Genomic DNA, 25621 nt, shown 5'->3' with positions numbered 1-25621 from the left:
CTATTTATTTGGTAGCGTATATTTAAGACATTACCTATATTATACTGTTACAATTTTGTTAGTTTCATCTTGTGAAACAACGATGAAAATACACCCAAAGTTTTTCTCAAATACCAAAGTACTCTTCATGCCTTTAGATTAATTTTCAATTTCAATATAAGCAAAAATGGTAACACAGGACGTCACGGTGTGAAGCCAGATCCTCAGTCAAACCCCATATGGTAATCTGAGTTGGTCGTCGACTTACTCAAGAAGTCGCGACACTTGTCAAACCTCACAGTTACCAAATGAGATTAGGCCGAAGGAGGCGTAAGCTTGCTTCTTGATTTTCAATAGCTTGTGTAATATAAATTAAAAAGAAAAACTAGATTCTGCGCACGATTTCGCAATAAGAAAATAAAATTGACAAAAAAAATATGAATTAATTAGGTGAAAAATATTATTTTAAGGAAGTCGTACGCAAATAAAAATAAAGTCAAGTATGTTTAAACAAAAAAACGGTATGGTCTTTGGTCGAAATAAATAACACATTTTTAACTGAATAAATAAAAAAGTTAGCGATACGTCACAAACTACATGCTAAAATTGAGACACACTTCAAAGCAAAAACGACTACAACGCGTCACGAAAACATCATCCATGTAAATAAAAACTATCAATTCGAACTTACGTGTGTCAATACTTGTTATATAAAATTGTGGCGTCGCAGTGCCTAACTGTATACCACCTGGCAGCCTGGGGGTAACAACCCCAGAATTACCAGCTGATATTTAGCCAGACGACTGCTGCAATCGAGCTGGGTGTATTTGGTAAAAACCAGCTACTAGATCTAAGTACAACATGATTGGATGACATAATATCATTTTGAGATCCGTATTCATCATTTGAAAAATTTCATTACGGACAACGAATTAACATCTTAACGAATTTTTAACGCGAAAAAACACATGTTTTAAATGTACCTAACTGTTTTGAACTTGTACAGCAAACAAGTGATGATACTGACCACAAAAGTAATTGGAATTACGTGCACAATTTACTAAAATTATTTTACAATGCTAAAAATACTAATACATTCACTATGAATTAAAAAAAAAACAGTCTATGTACAACTCGAATCAGTCAAATCAAGGCATCACATCGCACTATAAAATGTATAAATTACAACTTATCACAAAAATGACTAAAACATAAATTAAAAGATGTGCTAAAGTCATTTCTAATGAACTTCACAACAGCAAAAAGAAAAATATTTTTCTTAACGATTCGAAATGCTATTAAAACGTATACTTTTTAATAAATTTGTTTTAGTGGATGCGCATAAAGTTCCTTACCTTGTTCCTTCAAATCATTTATCTGAGCAGCCTTTGTTTCCACCTGATCACCGAGTCTAGTGGCCGCCCGCAATCCTGCTAACGATTCTTCTAACTTCACACCCAGCCTGGATATTTCATTTTGCAATGCGCTATTTTCATGTTTCATGTCTTCCATTTTATTTCTAATCTTTTCTGTGGCTGCGTGTATTTCTCGTTCTTTATCTGAAAATATTATTAAATAGCCGTGAATTCAAAACTATCTTCCCCATTATTTATAATGTGACAAGAATATCTATCTATCGAAAAAACCATTAAGTAAACATTCAAAACTGAATACTTAAAATAGGTACATTACCGTCCGTAATTTTAAGATGTCTGAATCCCGCTAATCGAAAATACGAAATAATCTGACTTAGCAATAAAGTTAGTATTTTTAACGTGTAAAAAACTTACCTAATTGGAATTGTTCTAAAACCACTTGGAGATTGGTCAAAGCTGCCTCACTCTTGCTTCTAGCGTCTTCGGCCTCGCTCAATCTAGCTTGCACTTCCTCGCGTTGTCTCTCCAACAGCTTTATTTGATTACGCAACGTCTCCACTTCTTGATTTGCTCGAATACTGAAAATTGAATACAGGAATTTTCATAATATTTAATCTCAAAAACCGCGTCCACCACAGCGTAGGTACATGAAAAATCTATAATAATTAATGTTTGAATATATTTTTGAGAAAGTAGAGATTGCTGTCCTGACGCTCTTCTGTGAAATTTTAGGTTATAAATATACTTCATTTCATTGAAATCTGTTTAGCTTGTAATTTACGTGAAAAACAAGCAATCAATCAATATATTTATTTACATAAAATGTTTGTACAGAATGGTGTTACAATAATATTTTTATAGTATGTCCCTCATACATTTTCCTTAAAACCACATACAATAGTAAGAGGATTTGTAGGAAGTAGGAATGATATTACCTAAGATTTGCATAAAATTGACAATAGTACATAGAAACATAGGTATAAAATTATCTACCTGTTACTGGTATACACCGTACTATTTTGCTTCGCCCTTTCCTCGACCTGGTTTAGTCGAGTCTGGCATTCGGTCAACTTTTGTTCCGACGTCATCAATTCTTGAGTGTAATTCTCTTCCATTTCCACAAGGTGATGTCTTAGTCTCTCCAATTCACGCGTCGAATTCTGCTCTTGTTCTGTGAGCTGAAAAGAATTACCATGTAACCACATTTCTGTGCTTCGGAAGGCAAGTTTCAAATAGTTGTTTTATTAATCGCGTCAGAAGTTATTTTCAAATCAGAATGGGTCGTTTGACCTTTAACATAAAAATTTTACCTGTAAAATTTCTGCTTTCAAAGTTTTAACAGTTTCCAACTGATAAGCTAGTGCTTTGCTCATGTTGTCACGTTCTTCGGTTAGGTTGCTAATAGTCTGAATGGCTTCTGATAATTCTGCTTTAACATTATCAAGGTTACCGCTGACGTTTTGATTCAAATTCTTTATTATTTCATCTTTCTCCTTCAAAGTTATCCTTAAATTATCGCAATTTGTACATTCAGTGCGGCTCTGAACTAATTTCTCCTTTTCATCTATAATATTCTTGAATTCGCTGGTCTGTTCTAGAATAACGTGATTTAATCTTTGTATTTCATTGTGGTACTGAATACTTTCATTATGTTTCATAGTGACCAAGTTGATGAGTTCATTTTTCTCACTCAGTGCATTATCTAACATACTTTTATATTCATTGCAAGTCTTTTCCATATGTTGTAATCTATCTTTTAGACTCAGTAAATCTTTCTCTTTATCTTCAAGTGAATTTTTGAGTTTAGCTTCTGTGGCTTCTTTTTCTTTTACTAATCTCATATACTCATCATTATGATCTGTGTGGTTATCTATAGTTTTTAATTTATCTGTTAATTCCACTATTGATTGATTTAGCTCCTTTATATTTTTATCTTTACTTTCGATCATACTTTTGTACTCCAGGCACATTTTTTCACTTTCTTGTAATTTATCTGTGATATCAGATATTTCATTATTCTTAGAATGGATTTCATCGGTAATGGTAAGCAACTGTTTGGCTATTTCTTCTTTATCAAATTGTAATTTGTTTAATTCATCTTGGCTAGCATTTGATTTATGTCTAGTATCCCTTAATAGGATTTGAACTTCTTCTAGTGTTTTTCGAAGCATTTTAATTTCTTCATTCTTAACTTCTACGCTATTTTCTATATCTGTAATGTTTTGGGTTAATGACTGTCGGGTTTCGTTATTCTTCGCGATAGTCGAGTTAAGTTTGTCAATTATCACATCCTTTTCATTTACTTCACTTATAAGTTTTTCGAACTCTTGTTCCAGATCAACGATTTTGTTATCAGTAGAAGATAACTCTGCTTCCAATTGTATTTGTCTCTCAACCAGTTTGTGATTCTCCCTTTTCAGTGTTAGAACTTCATCAGTCAAGTAATCTTGTTGTAGTAATTTAGCTTTGAGTTCTTCTATTGTTTGTTGCAATAAAGCTACATTTTCCTTACTTTCTAATAAAGTAGCATTATCTTTTGAAAGCTGATCGATTTTTTCTTGTAATGCTAAATCTGAGTTGCCTTTACTAAATTCTAGTTCTGTGACGTCTCTGGAAGATAACTCGAACTGTAACAATGCGAGTTTTTCTTCTAAATTATTTCTCTCTTGTTCTACTTCCGATTTGTGTTTGATTACTTCATCAAGCTTGACTTCAAGATCATGTAACTTCATATCCAAAGCTATTTTAAGCACTTCCAGTTCTTTGTGTTCAGAAGATTTCTCGCTGAGCGCATTCTTCAAATCGTCGACTGTTTTAGTTAGCAAAACTTTATCATTTTCAATAATGTGGATGTCTATAGACTGCTGTTCATTTTTTGCTATTGATGCGTTAAGGCGTTTTTTTAAGTCATCAACTTCATCGGTTGTAGTTTTCAATTTCACGGTCATTTCTGTGTTTGTAGTATTTTCTAATTCTTCTATCGCTTTTGTTTGATTTTTACACATTTCTATTTCTTTCAACATAGTAGTATATTTTTCTTTTAAGTCATTTAAACTTTTTTGAAGGTTTACTTTTTCTTCATTAACCTCAGCTAACTGCTTTTTAATTCTGTTGATTTCTGTCTCAAAATTTTTGTTCATCCTGTTTGAATCTGCTAGTTCAGTTTCTAATTTTGCTAAATTATCCTCATGGGATTCAATAATAGGTTCTAGCTTGGATGTATTCTTTAAAGCGGCGATTTCAGATATAAGGAAATCATTATTTTTCTTAGTTTCACTTAGTTCTCTTTCAAAATGGTTAATATCCGTGGTCAAAAAATCATTTTCAGTGGTTAAGTCCTCTACCTGGATCTGTAAATGATTTATATTTAATTTCTTTTGGGACAATTCATGTTTTAATGAATCAATCTCATTTTTGAAAGAGTTCAAAGTTTTAAAAACATTTTCTAATTTATACAGAACTGCATTGTCACCTGCAGAAGGTATTTCTCCAACATAATCGACAGGAAGTTCAAAGCTGACATACTTATTATACATTTGCATTACTCTCTCAGACTTTATTATCTTATTATCACTGTGGTCACCACTCTCAAGATCTTTCACAGACAATTGATGTTTTAATTCATGAATTTCTCGTTTCAAAGATTCTATGACGCTTTTTGCGTTATCATCTATATTAATTTCATCTAAATCTGGTTTAGAGTTCCTTCTGCCTTTCAAATCATTTAGTTCTTTTACTAAATCATCATAACGCTCTCTTGGGACAACATCAGATAATTCTGAACGTTTAGTAACAATTTCCAAGTCATGTTCTAATTTAGTAACTTGTTCCTGCAACTTAAATACTTCTTCATGTAGATCTTGATTTTCTTCTTGGAATTTTTCTGCATTTTCTCTTAAGAGACTATGAATTCTTTCCAAGTTTTGATATTTGTGATGTATTGTGTCATAATCTGACTTTATGTATTTCAGATTTTCTATTTCTTTATCTCGTTCGCTTACTTTATTTGATAAACTTTTAATCTCAGATGTATATTCATCATTCGAGGCTTTTAATTCTTCGTGTTCTTTTTTCAAAACTTCGAAGTTTTTTTGGAGTTCCTTTTTTAGTGATAAAAGTTTTTCCATTGCCATTTGATGTTGACTGTCAAGTTCTTCTAAACTGGTCGTCAGATTTTGGTTCTCTTCTCGTAGTCGATTCACTTCGTCTGTTTCAGGCCGTAAGTCGAGAGTACTTCGCTCTTTTATGGAGGATAACTCATTCTGTAGAGATCGTATTTGAACCTTGTAATTATTTTCGATATCTGTTGCTTCTTTCGACTGAGCAGGTGGGTCCCAGTACCAACTGGAATCATCTTCTTTGACGCCATTTCTTCTAGCGGTTTTCTGGAAAGAAAGAATAGAATATATGATTACATTTCATCTACAGCTTACTAAAACTGTATACGTAGCTAGACGGTTAATGCATTGTTTTTGTATTCGTTGTAATAACGTTTGACTTTCAGTTCACATTGATGATTTTTTTACTAAGTTTCTATTATCTTTGTTAATTTTTAAAATATTTAAAAATAATTATTAATATTTTAAAATGCCCAATAAATGTAATCGCGAAACTACTGGATCAATTGGATTTCTGTGAAATTTGGTACAAGGGTAGAACTTTTTATCACGAATTTATCACGAAATTATTTTCAAAAATGAATCCTCTAGGAGGAGATTGCAAGACCTAGGGAAAATATGTATGAAAAGCATACAATATACTTTTGCTACAGAGCCGCAGGCTAGCACTCGATATTTTCAACAGCTCCGACCGTCCGTAATGGTTACGAGTGCGACACAGGCAAACACACATACGCCTGAACAAACACGATATGTTATCTTCGTTTATGGTTCACCGACTGACTCACGGCTACACCTTTTGTGTGGGCATTTTACTTTGCTAGTTACGAACCCTGTATAAAAATACACTATTTTACACATTGTACTTTAATCTTCTAAAAACTCGCGATTTAAGGATTTTCTTTTAGTTTGTTTTATTTGAAAGACTACGGTTTTCGTCGATAAGCAAAAGCTAAAAAAATTGCACCTGATTGGTTAGAAGGTGACGGTGCTTCAAAAATTTTAACGTATTACTACACAAAACATGTTCTGCACATGTCTTGCAACTCAAACTTCAGAAATAGTCAAATGAATTGTGGCTTTAACTACATCGTAAAAATGTGTTATTACATAGTGCTTTCATGAACCAAAAAGAATTCTGCGTCAAGTGGGAGATAAAATCCACGCTTGATTCAAATGAGTAAGGTTTAAATTGGCACCACAAGCTGAATATCATGCAAACGTCTACCATTAAGTCACTGACGCGTGAAGTGCTCGATAAGCCAATGGTGACATAATGTTGATTCAAAACTTTATGGTAGCAAAAAACCGTTCAATTTTATCATTGCCTTCTTTGAAAATGTCTCTATTAGCGCTACAGTTATGTTATCATCACTACACAGTATAAACAAAGTATCTTTGTTTCTAAGCTTTCTTCTTTTAAACAACACAACAGGTTTTGATGCAGTTTTCACAATTATTAGACGCATTTATTCCCGAAGGTTTTCTAACAAGATATTTTAATTAAATATCTATATAATATAGTAAGTTCTGTTTTGCGTTGAAGCCGTAAATAAGTTTTGTACAAAAATGATATTTTTGACACAAGCATTTATTGTCGTCGGAGAGACCTCATTGTCATTCAATATGTGAACAAAAAAAGACATGTACGTGCAGTAAACCGTTAGGAGTTCCCACGTCTCGAGCCGTTCATGTGCCATCCAAAACGTATTTGCAAATTTTCAGCTCAATCGGTTGATGATATCTTCTTCAAAATTGAGTTGCACGATTCGACCCGAGACATAGTTACATTGGAAGTTAAATAAAAATTTGTTAAAAAAGATTTTTCGAGCGTTTACATTGGGATCGCTGGCTAATCCGTACGAGATGCTCAATATAATGAACTACGTAAATGTAGGTAGGTGTATCATAAAAAGCCCTTTATTATCCTCAAAAAATTACCCTACATGCGTTCTATTCAGGTCTATTGTACAAAATGTGCCAAAAACCTTACATGACATGATGACCAGTGTATGCGACGAGCGTTTGGTCTACAAAGGGATTATGATGAAATGTTGGATTAGGGTTTATGAATTTTATCAGTAGCCATGACGACATAAACGTCGTGGCCATGTTGCAATGGAGACTACGTATTAAAGTTGCTCAAACCATTTTGTGTGGTCGACAGAGAGCTCAAAATCAACGGAAAATCTCTCTGTCTCAAATTCCATTTCATACTCAAACACATTCAGACTCATCCAAACCTAATATTTTGAAGATATTAGGTTTGGATGAGTGTGACTAACTGTGATTTGACTACCTCGGTGGCGCAGTGGTAAAGTTGTTGCCGCTGAACCGAGAGGTTCCGGGCTCGATCCCTGGTCGGGTTTTGATGGAAAATGATATTTTTCTGATTGACCCGGGTCATAGATGTTTATCTATATATATTTTTTTTATAAAATATAGTATTGTTGAGTAGTATCCCATAACACAAGTCTCGAACTTACTTTGGGCCTAGCTCAACCTGTGTGATTTGTCCTAATATATTAATTAATTAATTTAATTTTTTGCTTTTTTAGAAATTATTTTTCACATCGGTCCAGTTGTTCAGGGGATATATGAATTAATATAATGCCTATAATCATATTTATTTATAATCATAAAAATGTTAAGTGGAATAGTGAAAAATAAAAACAAGATGGCGGCGTTAGTTCCTTATTTCGGCCACGTTTTTATGTCCTTATACGGTGAAGAACGAAATTCACTACACTACTACAAACACTGCAAAACTTCTGGTTTTACCATGAGAAACAAGCGTCCTAAGGTTGAAATAAGAATAGAAAGTGCTGCCTTTGGTTTCGAACACAATAGTTCGTAAAACTGAGCCCCAGTAATAGAAATTCAGAAAGTATTTACTGTTGAAAATTGTCAGGCATTTTAGCTGGGGAAAATGTAACCATATTTTTTTTTCTACATTTAAATATAAATAATACTATTTAGTAATATAATGAAATTAATTATAAAATTTAGTTGATAACTCGATCGCAATTCTAAAACAATTTTATTAGTCGCTTTCTAAGTCCTGACAATAAAAAACACAGATTAATTTCGCATACAGATCCATCACGACACTAGCGCCGCCTGTCGAAGCCTTGACCGAGTTTCCGTTGTATTTTAAACTTCCATAATTGTCAGTAACCGTTTCTAAGCAGTTACGTAAGTCGGGGTATTGTCGTGTGACGGTTATGCATACATGACAAAAGTACAATGGTATCTTCAAACGATAATTTACAGGATTTTTAGGCGTGGGACTAGAACTTTCTAGGAGTATAAATAATGATTTGCCATCGCTTATGTTGCGAGACAAAAGCATTACTACTGCTGATTTACACAATAAAATTTGACCGTTTATTATAACGATTTTTGTGTAGTATTTGGCTTTGTTTGACCCTCTTACTCATTTTACATTTTTTTGAAGACACTATAGCCTTTAGCCTTTTTAGGAACAACAGGGTGGATTTCTAGGACTCCAGAAGTTGTGGTACGTATATAATATGAAAATTTACTGTAAAACTTGTGGAGTTTGATAAATTTTGCATTTTGTTTTATTTCATTTTGTAATTAAAACGTAGTTAAAATAAAGTCGCAATTCAATACGCTTCATATAAACAAACGTTGACATCTGTTTTTACTGTTAATTTGTTAGTCCATTAATTTTCATATACTATTTCAGTCTCTGACATAATTATCTATTATTTTGAAACATTTATTAAATACACACACATCATTGACTCAATCTATATATCTGTGAAAATTATGAAATATTATTATTAAGTTACCAATCGAATTTCAGAATCTTTGCATTTATTAGCTTATAGTGTCCCACTTCTGGCCAAGACCTCCCCTCTACTTTGCCATTAATCCTAATCCTTGTTCGTCGCGGAACTCCTACAATTCTTATTCGACTCATCCAGATCGCCCGACTATCTCATTCCATTTTTTTTTTGCTATTGTGGATATTTTATCTTGTGTATAGTCAATATAAAGCTCCATATATTAGTTTATTCCAGAATTGACATGCCTGCTGGTATTTAAAATCTACCTATATTATATTCGCAACAAAATTAACAGACTGTGAATAAAACACAAGTGTTAGGGCCAGCCACAAGTCAAGGCTTGCAATCATTAGGAATGAGAGACGGCTTATTATTAACAATATCTAATACAAAATAATTACCTTAGAGCCGAACACGAGAACATGATCGCAATCAACCAGTGTTATTTTTAAAAACATTAATATTGCTAATAAAATCATTCACACAAAATCAAACGCACCAACTTTTAATATTTCAACACTGATTTAATTTAGATTTTTTTATTTTGACATAATACAATTTAGTCAATTCGTAGAACCTCTAAGTGAAAATATATATTACGTCGAATCGAATTAATATTTCTTTCTATGTCAGAAACAAATATTAATAAGATGAGAAAAGAAAAGATGATGATTGGAAGAACATTTGATTAGTTTAAGAAGAGTATAGTTCAAAATATTGTAACTAGATAACATAGATCAATATTAATAAACGCGTATTACTCTCAATTTTAGATCCCACAATTTACAAGGTATCGAAAAGAAAGTTTTAAGAGTTAATAAAAAATTGTATTAGTAAAGCAAATCCTGCCATTTTGGGTAATGAACAATCAGATAAGAAACAATAATTCTAATTAACACTTCAATCCAGACATCAATATAACAAATATACTCAATCGATTCTTACATAATCGAGACGAATGCTGCTGGTAACCTGGTTATAACATTAGGTATAACCCGTAACAAGCATGGATTACAGTCCAGGCTTATTTTCAAAATGACCCGATTTCACCCTAACTTTAAAACAATAATAAGATACTTGGCCTAAAGCGACCAAAGTTGAAATATCTCAAAAGTCATTTAAATTGACATTTAATTTTTTGTCTTTTAATTTAGTTAGCTTACTTGTAATCAAAGTAAAGTAAACGTGTAAAGTTTATCTAAAATTGGACTTATTGAAAGTGGCCAATTCTGGTTCGACCATTGCCCATCTCTGTATTGGAACGATGTATCTCACGAAGCGTGACCAAATGTATTAAACTATATTAATGTAAATGGGAAATGTAGATATAGGTATAACAATGAAAAATATTGTGGCCAATACAAGTTTATTTTTAGTAACTTTAGTACCACGGAGGCATGAGACCGTTAAGCATTGTCTTCTGTTTCGATTGTGGTCGCAACGATGAAACAAAATAAGTAATTATTATGTTAATAGCGTGATTGAATTCTAGAACTTAACGCTACATTTTCAATATCTGAAAACGTTAAAAAAATTGAAACTGATCCAAAACATTCAATTGACAAAACATCGAAAATAAGAAAAACATAAATAAATCCCAAAAGTTCTTCACCATATAATATCGATAAATGACTGTATATATATGCAATAGGAAAAAGTAGACAAGTCCAGAATATGTAAGAATATTTGAAATATGACAGTGAGCAGTGAAAAAGCAACTGTTGCGTAGGAAAGAAAATCAATATTGGAAGCAATATTTTAGGTTACTGCTTTATTATATACATTCCCTGTATAACATAGACACACACTAAACACGACACATATTTGGTTATTTTACGCTCTGTAAATTATTTTTATGTAAAGCACAATAGTTGCACGCTTTTTAGCTCCGAATAACTTTTTCAATAACCCATAACGATTTAACGTGGAATTTTAACTGGATTTTAGATTTTAACACTTGTATTCGTTGAACAATGGCGTCAGCGATCGCTCCTGCGTTACTGATTGAGAGTAGGGATGCACTTAACTTGGACTTTTATCGACAATTATGTTACTAGTATCGTCAAGAACATATCGATATTGTTTCTAGTAAAAGGCAAACTCTGTGTGTTATTATATTTATAATACAATATTTATTATTATTAAATTAAGGATTTATTTTTATTCTGGTTTTTTACCCATCGACAAAATGACTATTAAAACTTGATAAACAGAAACGAAGAACGAGAATGAGAACTTTCTTCACGATAGTTAAAAATTAGAACACTGGTTGGAAGCGTTGAAACAGTCTCAAAACAACAACCTTTAAACCAAAAGTAACTTTATCGACAAACATGTACATCGATATAGTTAAGTGTACCAAATCGAATGCACCCGTCCCTACCTTCAAGTGCAGTTTTCATAACATTGCCAATTGTAGTTACAATTCGCATGTTGTGACTAGACGTAGGTCTATTCAAATCGAAAGTGCATATTATGTTAGCGGAGTAATAACATTAAATATAGACAATGGCATACAAAATTAGACAATTTGGAACTTTAACATACATAGAAAACTGATTTTTATTTGCAAGATAGAAGGGGCATTCTCGCTTGATATTAGATGAAACTGAGTAATATACCTGTAAAGTTTGAGAAGAATGTAAGGCTTAACATTTTTTGCAACAAATCTTGAGAGGCAAAGTCGTGTGATATAAGAGTCTTTGTATTTTACAACTTCTGCTGATGGCAGATTTCTAAACCTACCTAGATTCGGCTTTACCTTCAACTATTTTATTAAAATGGGCACTAAAAATGTTATTTTCTACATTCTACAAGACATGAACGTCATAGCAAACATAGCTTGCGACTGCGTAAGCGCGTGACAATACCGTGTTTTCCATTGTCGTAAGAATTTCGAGAAATCCACCCTGAGTGCTCCCCTACACTCCCCTAAGTATTCCACATATTACGTTTCATTTGTCTGTTTTCATTGCATTTCATCATATCCAGTAGGTACTATTTTGCGTTGTCTGTCAATGATCTACGGAAGAGGTTATCTATATGGATGATGATGAACGTGGCCTTTGAGATTAGCAACTTTTGGCTCTGTCTACCCCATAAGGGATAAAGACGTGATACTCTGACGATATATTCACTATTAGAAGTAAATAAAAACAGGTAAATAAAACCTATAGCCAATATGCATTGGCATAGCTGTGCATAACTTAAATTATGCAATTGATTATATAAATTACCTTGTTGCTACGAATGCGTACCTAGTGTGTATGACTTGAGTCTCGTCATTATGATCATTACCAAGGTCTGTTTATACAATACTTTTACATTACGAAGGTTATGCTTTATGATAATTTCGAGATCTTTGTGACTATAGATTTTTGCACAAATGTTACGAACATACATTTGTACAGGTTTAAATGATACAGTCCACAACTTTCATAATGTTAGGGAAATTACAATAAATTTCGTTAGATCGTTTGAAGCTACATTCAAATTGTAAATTTAATAAAATGAAATTTCAGAATCTCAACTGCACCAATAAACTAACTAGCTAAATGTGGCCTTCAATTTCATTACTCTTCGCTCCGTAGGGGATCAAGACTAGATAGGTAAACTTAAAAACTCAGATTTTATCGTTTGTCCTCAACCATGTCCAATATATAGTCAAAATTTTCAAAAGATAGACAAACGGAATGACCATAATGAAACAAAATCTCTAAAATTATTAACATCAAGAAAGTGGAAGTCACAATTACTTTATTTAAAAATATCATTGAACAAAACTACAAAAGAATATGTGGACACAAATAGTGGACTTAACGAATGTTATTTCACATTCTATTTTATCAGTCAACAAAAAGACCTAACACAGATAGCAAGGTGATGCGATAAAGTACCTTTAAAGTACCCTTAAAACCTTTACGCGCATAAAGTCTAAGTACTATATCAAAATTTACCCTCTGTATCAAAAAACCAATACCGTTTTATGCATAGAAAGACTATTCAATGACTGAAACGAATCTAATAGCTTAGAGTCAATTTCACATGACAACGCGTCCTTCGCGCTTGCAAACCGGAACGACTCGCGTGCACATCTGTCACCAAAGAAATAACAATCCTATCCACAAAACAATACAGTCCATTTTCCATCAACACAAACTCTTATGTAATATACTATTTAATCCTTGACGTATAAACAGTAGTTTTAAACATCAAGTCATTATATGACAACCTATTTTGACCCAAAAGCTAAAGCAATAAAGGTCATTGCTAACTATTGTCGGTTTAAAACTTAAGGTTTTAACGTGTCCTGAAAATCGTGTGAATATGCAATTGTTAGAGTAAATTATACTCTGCGGTTTTAGAAATAGGGTTAAGATTGAGTGTGGACGTTTATAGTTGTGACGATTTATACATGTTGGGTAATGTCTATTCTAAGTTGTATGGGCCAATGTCAGATGATTGACGGCTAAACACAACCCGAGTCGTAAAGATGGCTGCAGTAGCGACCGCCTTGCGAAACATTGCAAATTGTATAAAAGTGACAAGATGCTGTGTGTATGTATTTGTAATAAGTTACTGAGCAAAATTCGTCAAGACGAAAAATAATGAAGGCAGGAACCAATAAGTGAATGAATCAAACAAAACTTAGAACTAATTCGTGGTGAAAACGATATGCATATTTATATGGACGATATTGGACACCAGCACGTAAAACTAGCTAAAACTTCCGGTAAAGGAAAACAAAAAATGGTTAATGAAATCGAGAATCATAAGAAGTTAAGCAAACATAACTAGAATATTTGTTAAGTACACAAATAAAGCCATTCAGGCGAACGAACATTGCAGGAATAACGGTAAATGTTTTTATAGAAATCGCAACAGATATGAAAACTCAAAAGTCAGCGGGCGGTTAAAAATAAACCAGTTAAAAGTGTACTCTGGAAAATCACAATAATCTGTGTATTTTTCGTTTCCCGCCAATTTTATGGTGGCACACCTAACTCGGTCATGGCGTCGCATGCCGTCGTTGCGCGCATGGAATATGACCTTAGCACTACACGCAATGACACTAGTATACTATCGATAGCACGATAATTAATTATCGTAGCTAGCTTTAATACATAACCGTGTCTGAAACGGGTTAATCGTTTTGAAGATAAATAGCAACAATGAAGACACACCAACTGCCCAGCAGATGAGACGACCCGACAACAAATAAGCTGGAATAACTTGGACAAAGCAGAAGATGGCTATTGGCCTTTAGCATTATAATGCAATTTTGCATTTCCTCTAATTGGAAACCGGCAAATGTTCAAAATTAAGATCCAATAATAAAAAGACGGTTTATTATCTCAGTTTCGATCCTCATTCACATGTGTTAATCATCACATTACTGTAATCTGAGCACTATCTAGGTTGCACCGTCAGCAAAGAAGCATCAAAGTCTAAGTCTAAGAAGCTAAGTTTCCTTTTCCACTTTACACGATCTTCGGTATCCTTGCACCCTTCATGTAAGACTAAGTGTTGCCAGGTACTAAACTAAACACTTGTTTCCTATGAACCGGCTAATTAGCCGGTCTACGCGAGACGTGGCCATATCATCATCGCATCACAGTATTCCTGGTTTATCATTACTACATAATACTGCAAATACAACTGGCAAACTGAATGGGCCAACCTTGTGCCAGTTGCTAGGCGCTAACTACTTGCCCTTATTTGACGATTACACCTCGGTTTCGTATGATTAATAAATAAATCTGTGTGTTTTATGAATCGTCTCACGTTTTAGCATCATCGTTGTGCGCTTTTGTGTGATCTTTTTCTTGTTGACCGATTTTTATATGCAATTAGTTTGTAGATTGGCACAGTATTTTCTGTGCTTGGTAGGTTGGGAGTATTGGTTAAACTTATAATTATAATCAAAAGAAAAAAGTCCTAATTTGCAATGAATAAACAAAAGATACTGGGCTGATTTTGGCACAGACATAGACGAAACTTTCAGGAGTGACATAGGAAACTTTTTTAGTATGGTTTTACCCGAGTGAAGTGATAATAGTATAAAGAGAAAATATTTGTATTTTTGTTTTTTGGTTGAAGCCTCAGGCTTTAAGTCCGCCTTTTATATATTTTTTGTAACAAAGTTGAAAAAATAAATATTTGTACAATAATGTTATAATTATTCAAACATCATTAGAAACTGAGAGATATTAAAAATGAATAATTGTAATAAAATGTGAAGGACTTTTATTCTAAAATTAATCTATACAAAGAGACAAAATTCTACCTTGTGCATTTCTAAATATTACTGAAACTTTTGTACTTGATATTATTTTAGAGGACCATATATCTATTCTAAAAGCTTTAAGAATAAATATGTTGGAAAGATCCAACATCAATTGAGTTTATGCCGAAACACAAAAATCAAACCTTAGTGGCTGACAAACAAACAAACGCAGATTTCCGATAACCGTTCATATGAAGACAAACATCCCTGACACGTTTCAACTAACATAAAGCACAGTTCACGCCAAATTAGGCTTTATCACCAGGGGTTACTGAACTTATTTGGTTGCATTTAGCAATCACTGCACAAAAGCAATATTCATTTATGGTCAAATAGATGTAAAACACGTAAACGTTTTTATTAAAATGTCGACTTTATAGCTTTTATTAGTATTAGTATTCAAAATTAATAAGATTTAGAAGCTGCAACTTAAATCTTCAAGGACCATCCATATTAGTTGACTGCTCAATAGTCGAGTGGTAAAGTCTGATAAAAAGGTCCCAGGTTCGAATACTCGAGCTAAATGAGTATAGCAATCTAACTCATGTAAAGGTAGGTAGTTTTTATTAGGCCACAAGTTGCTTCCGGTGAAAGAAAACATCGTGAGGAAACCTGCACATTGGTGGACAATTTAGTTCACTAGAGTGTATGCGACTGCAAAGGCTTAAGCTCAAGCTTAGCTTAAGTCTTGTGGTAGATATACCCTAACCCCCTTATTAATAAAAACCTTAATCTCTGATTAGCCTCGGAATAGTTGTTATTCTTTGTATTGTCTCGTTCTTTCAATGTCAAATGCTGAAAAGAGAGAGAGGGACAAAACAAAGATTTCTTACTCCAAGCCTAAGAATTAAATGTTTATTAATAAGGCGGCACTAGTCTTTCTTCAGTTGTTAGAAAATCAAAATCAAATCATTTATTCAGAAATTAGGCCTTCACAGGCACTGTTTCACGTCATATTCTAAATTAAATGATGTTTACCAAAGCTACAAACTACTAGCATTTCGGAACGACCACTGCTGAGAAGAAATGCCGAAAGAAACTCATTCAAACAGTGTTGGTCCCTTTTATGCCAGCAGGGCTTACCATTTTTTAAATATAAATTTATGTATAATTTTTTATCAGTAATATAACAATAGATTAGATTTTATTATAACATATAGATTTTATTCAAGCCGCCTAAAGGAATTTCACACGTCTATTACGATTACCGCCATCCAGTAGTTAGATAGTATTGTGTGGGATTTCTACGTAAATGTATAATCTACTTGTGTTACAAATAAATTTATTTCTATTTTGAACTATATAAGCATAGCAACTTTAAACAGTATCCATAACATTGTGATATTAAGACTATTATTTGGACCCGCTACGATTCGGAACAAATAATTTCGACCTTATGTACAAAATAGTTATAAGACACAATAGAGTCTGACTAAAGCCTACTTGGGTCCAATTTTCGTCCCGTGTAGCTATTAATTAGTATGGACACTGCAGACCGACCAATCTTAAGTTACAGAACGCCACTGACCCGAACAGTTAATGGTAACCGCACGGAGGATGTAATTTTCTGGTAGCTATACGTTGATAGTGTTCATTTATCAACACAAACTTCGGGATAATTATAACAAAATTAATCAAAAATGCCACTCCGAATAGTATCCGGTGCAAAAACCCGTGAACGGCAATGGATTGGATATTCTGTTCCATCATGTCACTTTACGATGACAAGCACTGTCTGAGTCAAGATACAGTTCACTACATGTCAATTTACTCTATAAAGATGGTTTATCTATAAAGATGGTTATGGTTAGATTAATAGAAGTGATGTTGCAATGTTTTCAGGTACCTTCTCGTGACCATACAAGTTTCGCTAGGATTTTTGTGTGAATTTTGGAAAAATCGGAAAATTACTTTACTATAGCGATCCAGGTAACATTTGAAATTTAAAGACTTTTGTGTGTCTCTTAAAAATACTAGAACTTTTTTTAGGAAATTGGAAAATGTTTCTTCATTTATGTTATAGGTACGTATTACAATAAAATATATAGATTTTAAAAAGCTACACATGACGTTTAGACCTAAGGACGCTATCGCCTTGAACCAATGCAGACATCTGTTAATTACTAAAAAAAAAAAAAACAAAAGAATATTAACAAATAACGTTGCGTAACTAAGCCAAGAGTCGTGTCGCGTCACTACAGTCCGTAGCTACGGCACAGTTACCCGGCGAAGCGGTTAGTGTCACGTCACTAACCATTGTCTATGAATAGGTAGCAGGTGACAGATGGTTTTAGGGTTCCCCATTGTCAGAATTCCAATCATTCTATAAAAGACATAGGCATCGGAGGGAAAAGAAAGGGAGGCTTGCGTGAAAGAAATTAAGGTAGTCTTCTTGCTAGGTGGCCTGGAGTCCGTCACAGTTTAAATGAGTTTTTTTTCAGCATTTCTTCTCAGCAGTCGTCCAAAATTACAGTAGCAGACAGTAAGACTTTTTGACAAATCCCAATAATATTATAAAGGCAAAAGTTTGTGTCTATGTTTGTAACTTCTTGACGCTCAAACGGCTGGGCCAATTATATTGCAGTAGCCGATACGTTGAATTAACACATGGGGTAGCCGGATAGGATTTTATCTAATATGTACGCGATTCCCGTAGAATTAGGTCAAAATGTCTGATATTTACTGGTGCTTTTATCTAATATGGATTTTATCTAATATGTACGCGATTCCCGTAGAATTAGGTCAAAATGTCTGATATTTACTGGTGCTTTATAAAGTATTTAAGTACTGGTGCTTTAGTAAGTATTTATTAAAATAATTACGCGAGTATAGTGTCTGTGAAGGACTAAAAAAGCGGCCAGAAGGTGGCCCACCCAGAAGTCAACCTTCCCATACTTGGCGATTATTTGTTATACAAACAACATACCTTTGCCAAATTGAAGAAAAAACATTATAATCACGATGTTTGCATTCAAGTCGTTCCACCCTTAAAGGTGTTAAATGATCAGGTGCAGATTATAATCCTTTAGATTCATTTGAAATTAATCAATCATAATTTTTGGCGATGTCCGTTTTGTTTGAAATAATATGCGTGATTGTGTTATTTTAATAATAAACTAATATACTGAAATGCGAAAAAAAAATTCTAACATACATTATTAACAGAACTAGATGGATTTGAAGTTATTTTTGAGGTAGAAAAAACATTCTAACACAGTGAAAATATAATACAAAATAATTAATAATGCAGGGAAAGATATCTTGCAAAGCAACCGGTACCATTTTCTGAGAATGTCTTGAGTATGACACTGTAAGAAACCATATTTTTATAACTACTACTTAAAACTTTGGCCATAATTTCGGAACACAATTCAAAGACAATGAGAGCAATATAATTAATACTTTATGTCTACGGAACCCTCTCAACCGTTGGAACAAACAGTCGTATGACATTTGGGCTTTTCAAACCCATGTTAACTTTGAATTCTGTATCTTGGTCAATGACTCTGGCATTCCCTTGCATCTTTTGTCTTCCTCTGTGTATTCCACGTTTGTTACTTTGTGAGAAAAAAGGTAAAACAGTCAAACATATTTACGTGTTCCATGCTGCGAAGCGAAGAATATGTCCTCTATGCAAACATTAATAAATAAATAACTAGGGCATACAATTTCATAGATTTTCAGTTTCGAAATTGGTTTATGAAATTAGATTCATTAGTTTCGAATTTCGAAATTCATATTCAGGGTCGAGCGTAGGTCCTCGCCCTAGACTTCCTGGGGGAAGTACCATCTAATAACATAAAGTTCTTTTCTTCAAACAAAGACCTTGAATTTGAATTTGGGAATCGTAGATTTTTAAATGGACAATGCTCAACAGCCCAGACTAAGCAGTAAGCTTAAATCGCAGGTCCAAATATAGAAACGGGCACAACACACCCAGAACCGCAGACAAATATTTGTGATCACAGGTACGCGCTGGGAATCGAAACCAGGACCTCTAGATAGGGGGCGTGCGTGGTCACCATTACTACGCTACGGTGGTCGTCGAATCGGTTCCCTATTTTTGGAACTATAATTTGGTTAAGAGTTGATATGTAATAAATTTAATAATTATCTCGCAAAGGCCCTAAGCTGAAGGAAACCTTTCAGAACCTTCCTACCACGAAACATACAAACACGTAGCACATTACTACCGTAGACATGCTGTCGCTTTTCTCCATATCGTGTAAAAAAAAGAGAGAACGTGTGGACGAAATAACGTGCTACGCTTTTTGTTTCATGGTAGCCCCGAGAGCCCTGCAAAGGAACCTTGACGGTAGAAAAACGAAACCAGAAGAAGTTAACGCTACAAGGAAGTAACTTAAACCCATTAAAACAATCCCATGAATAGGGAAGTAATAATTCCAACTGCTTTAATAAAAGCTAACCCGTCATATACACCGTGAACTATGCGCCGGCGCAAGCTTTATCGACGACATATTCCATCTCTCTCTTACGCGAGCGGAGCACGTACGGCTGTTCCGCTCGCACGCGGAGTGTTGCTAAGCAACCATTGTTTACACAGCAGCTAAGTCACAGGTTGAATGATCGATATTGTATGCGAAATTGTAAATCGATTCTATGTTCTTTGATTAAACAATATACGGGTATTTTTTTCTTTACAAACCTCTGTTTTAGCATGTCCCGTTGGAATTTGTTTCTGCTAAGATTTTAAATCCACCGACAAATGGCGAAACTAAATATATCACTTGAACGATTGACTTCTAGATGCATACTAACATATGTCTGTATATCTCACGCTTTCACGGCTAAACCGTTATGCCGATTTTGATTAAGTTTGGAATAAATATAATGAATCACCCGAGATCAAATATAGTCTACCGCAATGGTTAAAATAGAACTTTAGAATAACAACAATATTATGACGACAGTGAGCCAAGTTGTCTACCTGGGAAGAACCTAACACATTACTGCTAAGGATCAGAGAGCAATTGACAACAGCATGCAAACTCTACGACCTACCGCAAACCAACTAGAAGGCACAACTATTTCAAAACCCAGACAGATTTCTGAAACGATATATAACAAAGAAAAGTGGATGATTACATCACAGTCCACAGAATATTCGGTTCATCCTTGCGACACGGCGACGCTCAACGATAGTTAATTTAAATTTATTTGAATTACAATGACTGTATGTATTTACTTGGTAATGTTGCTTTATTGTCGCGCTGAGGTTAAAGGGGGTTAGGTTACGAAACGTCAAGGTGGTAGCGTCTACAGTGTACGTTTTTAGATCCCATATCTTTGAGTGAAAGCGAATAGAACTCTGGCGCACTAAAGGCACCATTGTTGAATTCCATGTTTAAAAAGGTCGCCGCTCTAACCCGGCAGGATCCTTTTTCGAAGTTTAAAAAATAGAATACAGAGATGAAATTCTTAGCTGCCAGTAATTAAGCACGGTTGATTTAAAGTTATTCGTGTGCCGTATCAAAACTATATGAATTGTGCTAATAACAAAGTTAATGGGTCTATTAGTTGTGTAATGAAAGGAAATAATATAATTTTGTTTAAATCTTCAAAATCTTTATTTTCTAAAACTATTTCAATAAACTGGAAGAGAAGGGATGCCGGTGAAAACAATCACAATAATTTAATTTAAAATACTCGTTATACACAAAAATAAATGATCCAAGGATCAATCATTCTGTAAAACTAATCACTGAAGTGACATTCACTGTTCAAAGTTACACAACATAGTAAATACCAAATACTTTAGACCCCATATCAGCGCGTAGTACATAGAATATCGACTACAAAGTCAAAAGAGCAAACATAAAAATCATTACCAAATTGAAATACAGGGCAAAGAAATCGATATTGGTGCGACTAAAATTATAGAAAACCTCTCACGAAAGGTGTGTTATTCAGCCAACAAACCCGCATAAAAAAAAATATGACTATTCTGATCACGTTTTACTAGTAAAACGACTCCAAATTAAAAAGGCCTGTTGAAATTTAAATAAACGATCAAATTCAATGTCCCACAGTACGTATTATGACTACGTGTTAGGTCATTACAATTTGGTGCCACTATGGCACGAGTCAAAATTGGTCATACGCGAACGGAATGAAGGCAGATGCTCGAAATTTGAAATTTGTGACTGGCTGGAAAGATGCGGGATTGTGATGTGAAACAACTGGTATTTAGATTGGAGATAAGATTCGAAATTGTCTTGATGATGTAATAATAAAAAGAAAACTTTTATGCAACCAGGATGATGACACATTTACAGATAATTTAGACTAGATTGTGGGCAAACACGCGTGTAATATCACAAATATACATGGTTTAATAACGGAATTAAAATTCTATGAGGATCTTGCTGAAACACGAAACGTTACTGAACAAAAAATCATAACGAAGCATGATTAAGAAAATAATAATAATAAGCCCGCAGGGCAGCTTGTGGCGAGCTGTTGGGGAGTAGCGACCCCACGGACCTGAGTGCTCCCAGGGGAGGCCCCTGTTCCTCACCTCCGCCTTCCTTCCCCAAGGTCGGAGTGGAAACCGAGAGGTAACAGGACCCCTACCTCTGGCTTGCCTTCATCGGCCGGCCAGAGTGGAGTCGCGAGAGCTATATGCTCGAAGGGTGGAAGTGTAAAATGTCATAACGCCGGGGGTGTCTGACTGGATCACCATGATTTCGCGCCCCGCAGACTCACCTCTCTACACCCTTAGCCGCCCACGTCAATGTTGCTCCTTTGGCGCCAATCACGGCGACTGATTTGAGGGGCCCATCCAGTGAGCGGCGAGTCACCACCTGCCACTGAATAGTCAGTTATCATGATTATGGCAGGTGACCGCACTCTTTGCAATAGCCCTTTGCAATATTCTCAGTCCATCCAAATTTCATTCTATAGACCAGTACTTCTATCCATTATTCTGCAATAGTTCACACTCCCGCCGAGACCTGCTCATGGGCATATCATTTCATTGGTATATCCGGGAGTGGGTCTTGGCGGGAGACCTACACAACATCAAAATTCTCCAAAGGGCCTCTACGTGTTGGATCCATATCCCCACGCAAGCCTCTCAAAGGACCGGACTATGTGCCGTGAATCCCAAAAGGAGATACAAATAATAATAATAATAGTACTGTACGAAACGAATAATTTAATGTCATTATATTATTTTCTACTGTATAATACAAGAAGATGAAAACATATCGCAACAATATAGTTTTTGGACTTTTTTTAAGGCGCTATTTGAAAAGGAAACTCTTACTAATGAGTGATTTCTTAGTGTTACCATAGCTGTCCAGAAGTACAATGAGATTCCAAAAACGCCTTATCCACGAAGGAAGTAAGATAAAGCTGCTTTACAAAGTCAAATAGCGTGTGACACTGAGTCGTTGCCCTAAAGGCGAGTCGACACATCCTTAAAACCAACAGCAACTGTGTAAATACGCTTGTGTACAATGCAGAATGTCCTTACCTTAGCATATATAACATCTTCATTGGAATTTGATACTTATTACTCGGGGGTGTTAGTTTAATTTTTATTGACTAGAATTAATGCATGAACTAGTTCAAATAGTGTTTTATCAGAGTCTGCTCCGTTGACATTGATTTAGGGAGCTTTGGATTTTACATATCTACCTTGATATAATAAGATTTTTAGATGTAAATCTAATAAGACTAAAAACAGATATGCACGATTGTGTATTTTTTTAAAATTTTTCATTATACATTTTATATACATTATTATTATATATTATCATATATAATAATAATATATTATCATATATAATAATAATAACTAATTAATATTATTAAATAACAAATTTTTGAGTTCAATGTAATACATGATGTTTAATAAAATGTAATAAAATGTAAATGTAATTAAAATTAATAAACAAGTGGTGGTCGATGAAAATCAATACATTCATGTGAATCAGATTTGTATTCTTATGTGGCTCGAGTAGCAATCGAACTTGGGACCTTTTGGTCTTAATTGGCCCACCATCGCAGAAACTGACTATCTGGGTCTAAAAAAGCTGTGATCATATGGATGAATATGAAATTATAAAGGTCTAGCCGAAGATACGTAGACTACACTTAGATGTAACCAACTGAGACCGGCTGCACCTATTCGGGTTTCATCCGTAACAAATACATGAAAACCCATGAATTTCCAGCGGCCAAAGCCCCCGAAAGTGTGTCGACATCAAATTTCCATCAAACCACCGGCCGAAATTTGAATAGCTCACAGAATCCCGTACAAATTCATTCACACCATTTTGTATTCAATCTGGAACCGTCACTGAACTATTACACTACCAAATTTTTCGAAAATAAATCGGCCAAGCGCGAGTCGGATTCCCGCTCCGAAGATTCCAGTTTGCCAGTATTTCAAAAATTATTTTTATTCCTGTCGGTGATTTAAAATTTGTGAGACTGAATATGATTCGCTAAATAGACAATTTGGTATTTTTTGTGATATTTAACATACGGGATTGAGTTGTTAGTACGCCTTATGAGTGCAACTAGTAATATATGAGATGTAATATCATCATTATCATCATCAATGCAAGATTGGTAGTCTGTTCCATCCACTCCGTCTACTGTAGATACACATGAATCTACAATGTAACTAGAGATATTGATAGATATTGGACGTTGGACATATTTATTTATAGTAGTTTCATCACATCATTTAGCGTTTTATTATATTTCGTTGTATTAACGCTTTCTATATACGGAATTCTAAAACTAAATCAATATACAAAAATATTGGTCAACGTATAAAAGCGTGCACGCGCAACCAATTTTGAATTTTTTAATATGTATTCTTATTTTAAAAGTGTAATCTATGGAAACGTATACTTAGCATATAATATGGGTGATATGACAAATGTTTTTGACCCTAGCTAGCATATACATTGAAATATATGCAGAAAATAAAGCGTATTTATTTTATTTTTTAAACTATTAATTAGGTAAAGAAGCTTGTCTCACAAAATGGTGTTACCACAAGCTATTTTGACACGAACCGTTTATAAAGACACGTGCAAAAATTTCATCAAAATGTTACTTGTATAATTACGATCTGTATGTTTGTATCTATGTATTTATAACGCTCATTCATGCAAAAATTGCGTGATTTCAATAAAAGTTGGCACACGTGTAAAATGAAACCAGAAAGGAATAGCATATAGGCTTCCTTTTAAACATAACAATATTATGATTCACCTCGCTTATATGAACATTTTCCTGGTTTCTTCCTCAAGTGTAGAGGCTAAGGGTCTGCTTCGGCGCGTCGGAGCTAAGGGTCTGCTTCCCTATTATCCCTCCTCCACTTCGCAGTCTTCAGCATCTTTACTTGTCAGTCATTTGGCATTCAGGTATGTCATCCTTGCCTTATCATATCATGAGACGAAGATACACCATAAATAGAAGTTTTCAAATAAGAAAACACATTATTAATTTTTGGAACTTATTTTGAAAGAAGGGAAGTATTACTTAAATAAGTAGAAGCAGGAAAATGATTCAATGACAGATTGTTTTGAATTATTCTAATGTATCATCTTTTGTATTTCTGATTCATTCTGGATGCTTTTTGATTCCAAAATAGTGACGTCACAGTTGCATATAAATTATTGGTTTTGACATTTCGAAAAAGTATCTTGTTTCACTTGTAGTGTTACTCTACTTGCTCACTATATGTATGGTGTTTAAATGTCATTTAATTGAAAATGGATATTCTTGGAAGTTAAGCGGCGTCGTTTGTGTATTTTTTTTTGCTGACTGTTAGACAGTGTAGTATGACCGTACATAATTCTCACACTTTGTATGTAACACACTTACGTAATTAACGTTCCTATTGTCGCGTCTGTTTGTGTTTACGCGAAAAACTGACGAAAAACGACGTGACCACACTCAACGAGAATGAAAAATATTGGGTTCGCCATCGTAGTGCACGGCTGGGTTGATGGCAGCTTCTGATGAAAGTGGCTCGGTTTTGACAAGACGTTTATTTGTTAG

At 34.2% G+C, this 25621-nt stretch overlaps 1 protein-coding gene across 6 annotated transcripts in view; it reads right to left on the bottom strand.

Annotated features, from left to right (window-relative positions):
• The window catches only part of LOC128681061 (thyroid receptor-interacting protein 11-like), a 51874-nt gene that overhangs the window by 6129 nt on the left and 20124 nt on the right, over positions 1 to 25621 (bottom strand). For 3 of the 6 annotated variants that reach the window (XM_053764623.1, XM_053764624.1, XM_064436842.1), the window contains 4 exons: positions 2666 to 5740; positions 2349 to 2533; positions 1770 to 1933; positions 1335 to 1538 (listed from right to left, as the gene is read on the bottom strand). In XM_053764623.1, the coding sequence (XP_053620598.1) occupies positions 1335 to 1538; positions 1770 to 1933; positions 2349 to 2533; positions 2666 to 5740 (3628 nt within the window). Of the gene's footprint in view, positions 1 to 1334; positions 1539 to 1769; positions 1934 to 2348; positions 2534 to 2665; positions 5741 to 9689; positions 9868 to 11070; positions 11284 to 25621 lie in introns of those variants that run through there. The other 3 variants (XM_053764626.1, XM_053764625.2, XM_053764627.1) reach the window with 3 other exon arrangements.

The sequence above is a fragment of the Plodia interpunctella genome, chromosome 26 (genome assembly GCF_027563975.2).
Source record: "Plodia interpunctella isolate USDA-ARS_2022_Savannah chromosome 26, ilPloInte3.2, whole genome shotgun sequence".
Lineage (NCBI taxonomy): Eukaryota > Metazoa > Arthropoda > Insecta > Lepidoptera > Pyralidae > Plodia > Plodia interpunctella.
The sequence above is the reverse complement of the archived record's forward strand: the minus strand, read 5'-3'. Positions and strand labels throughout refer to the sequence as shown.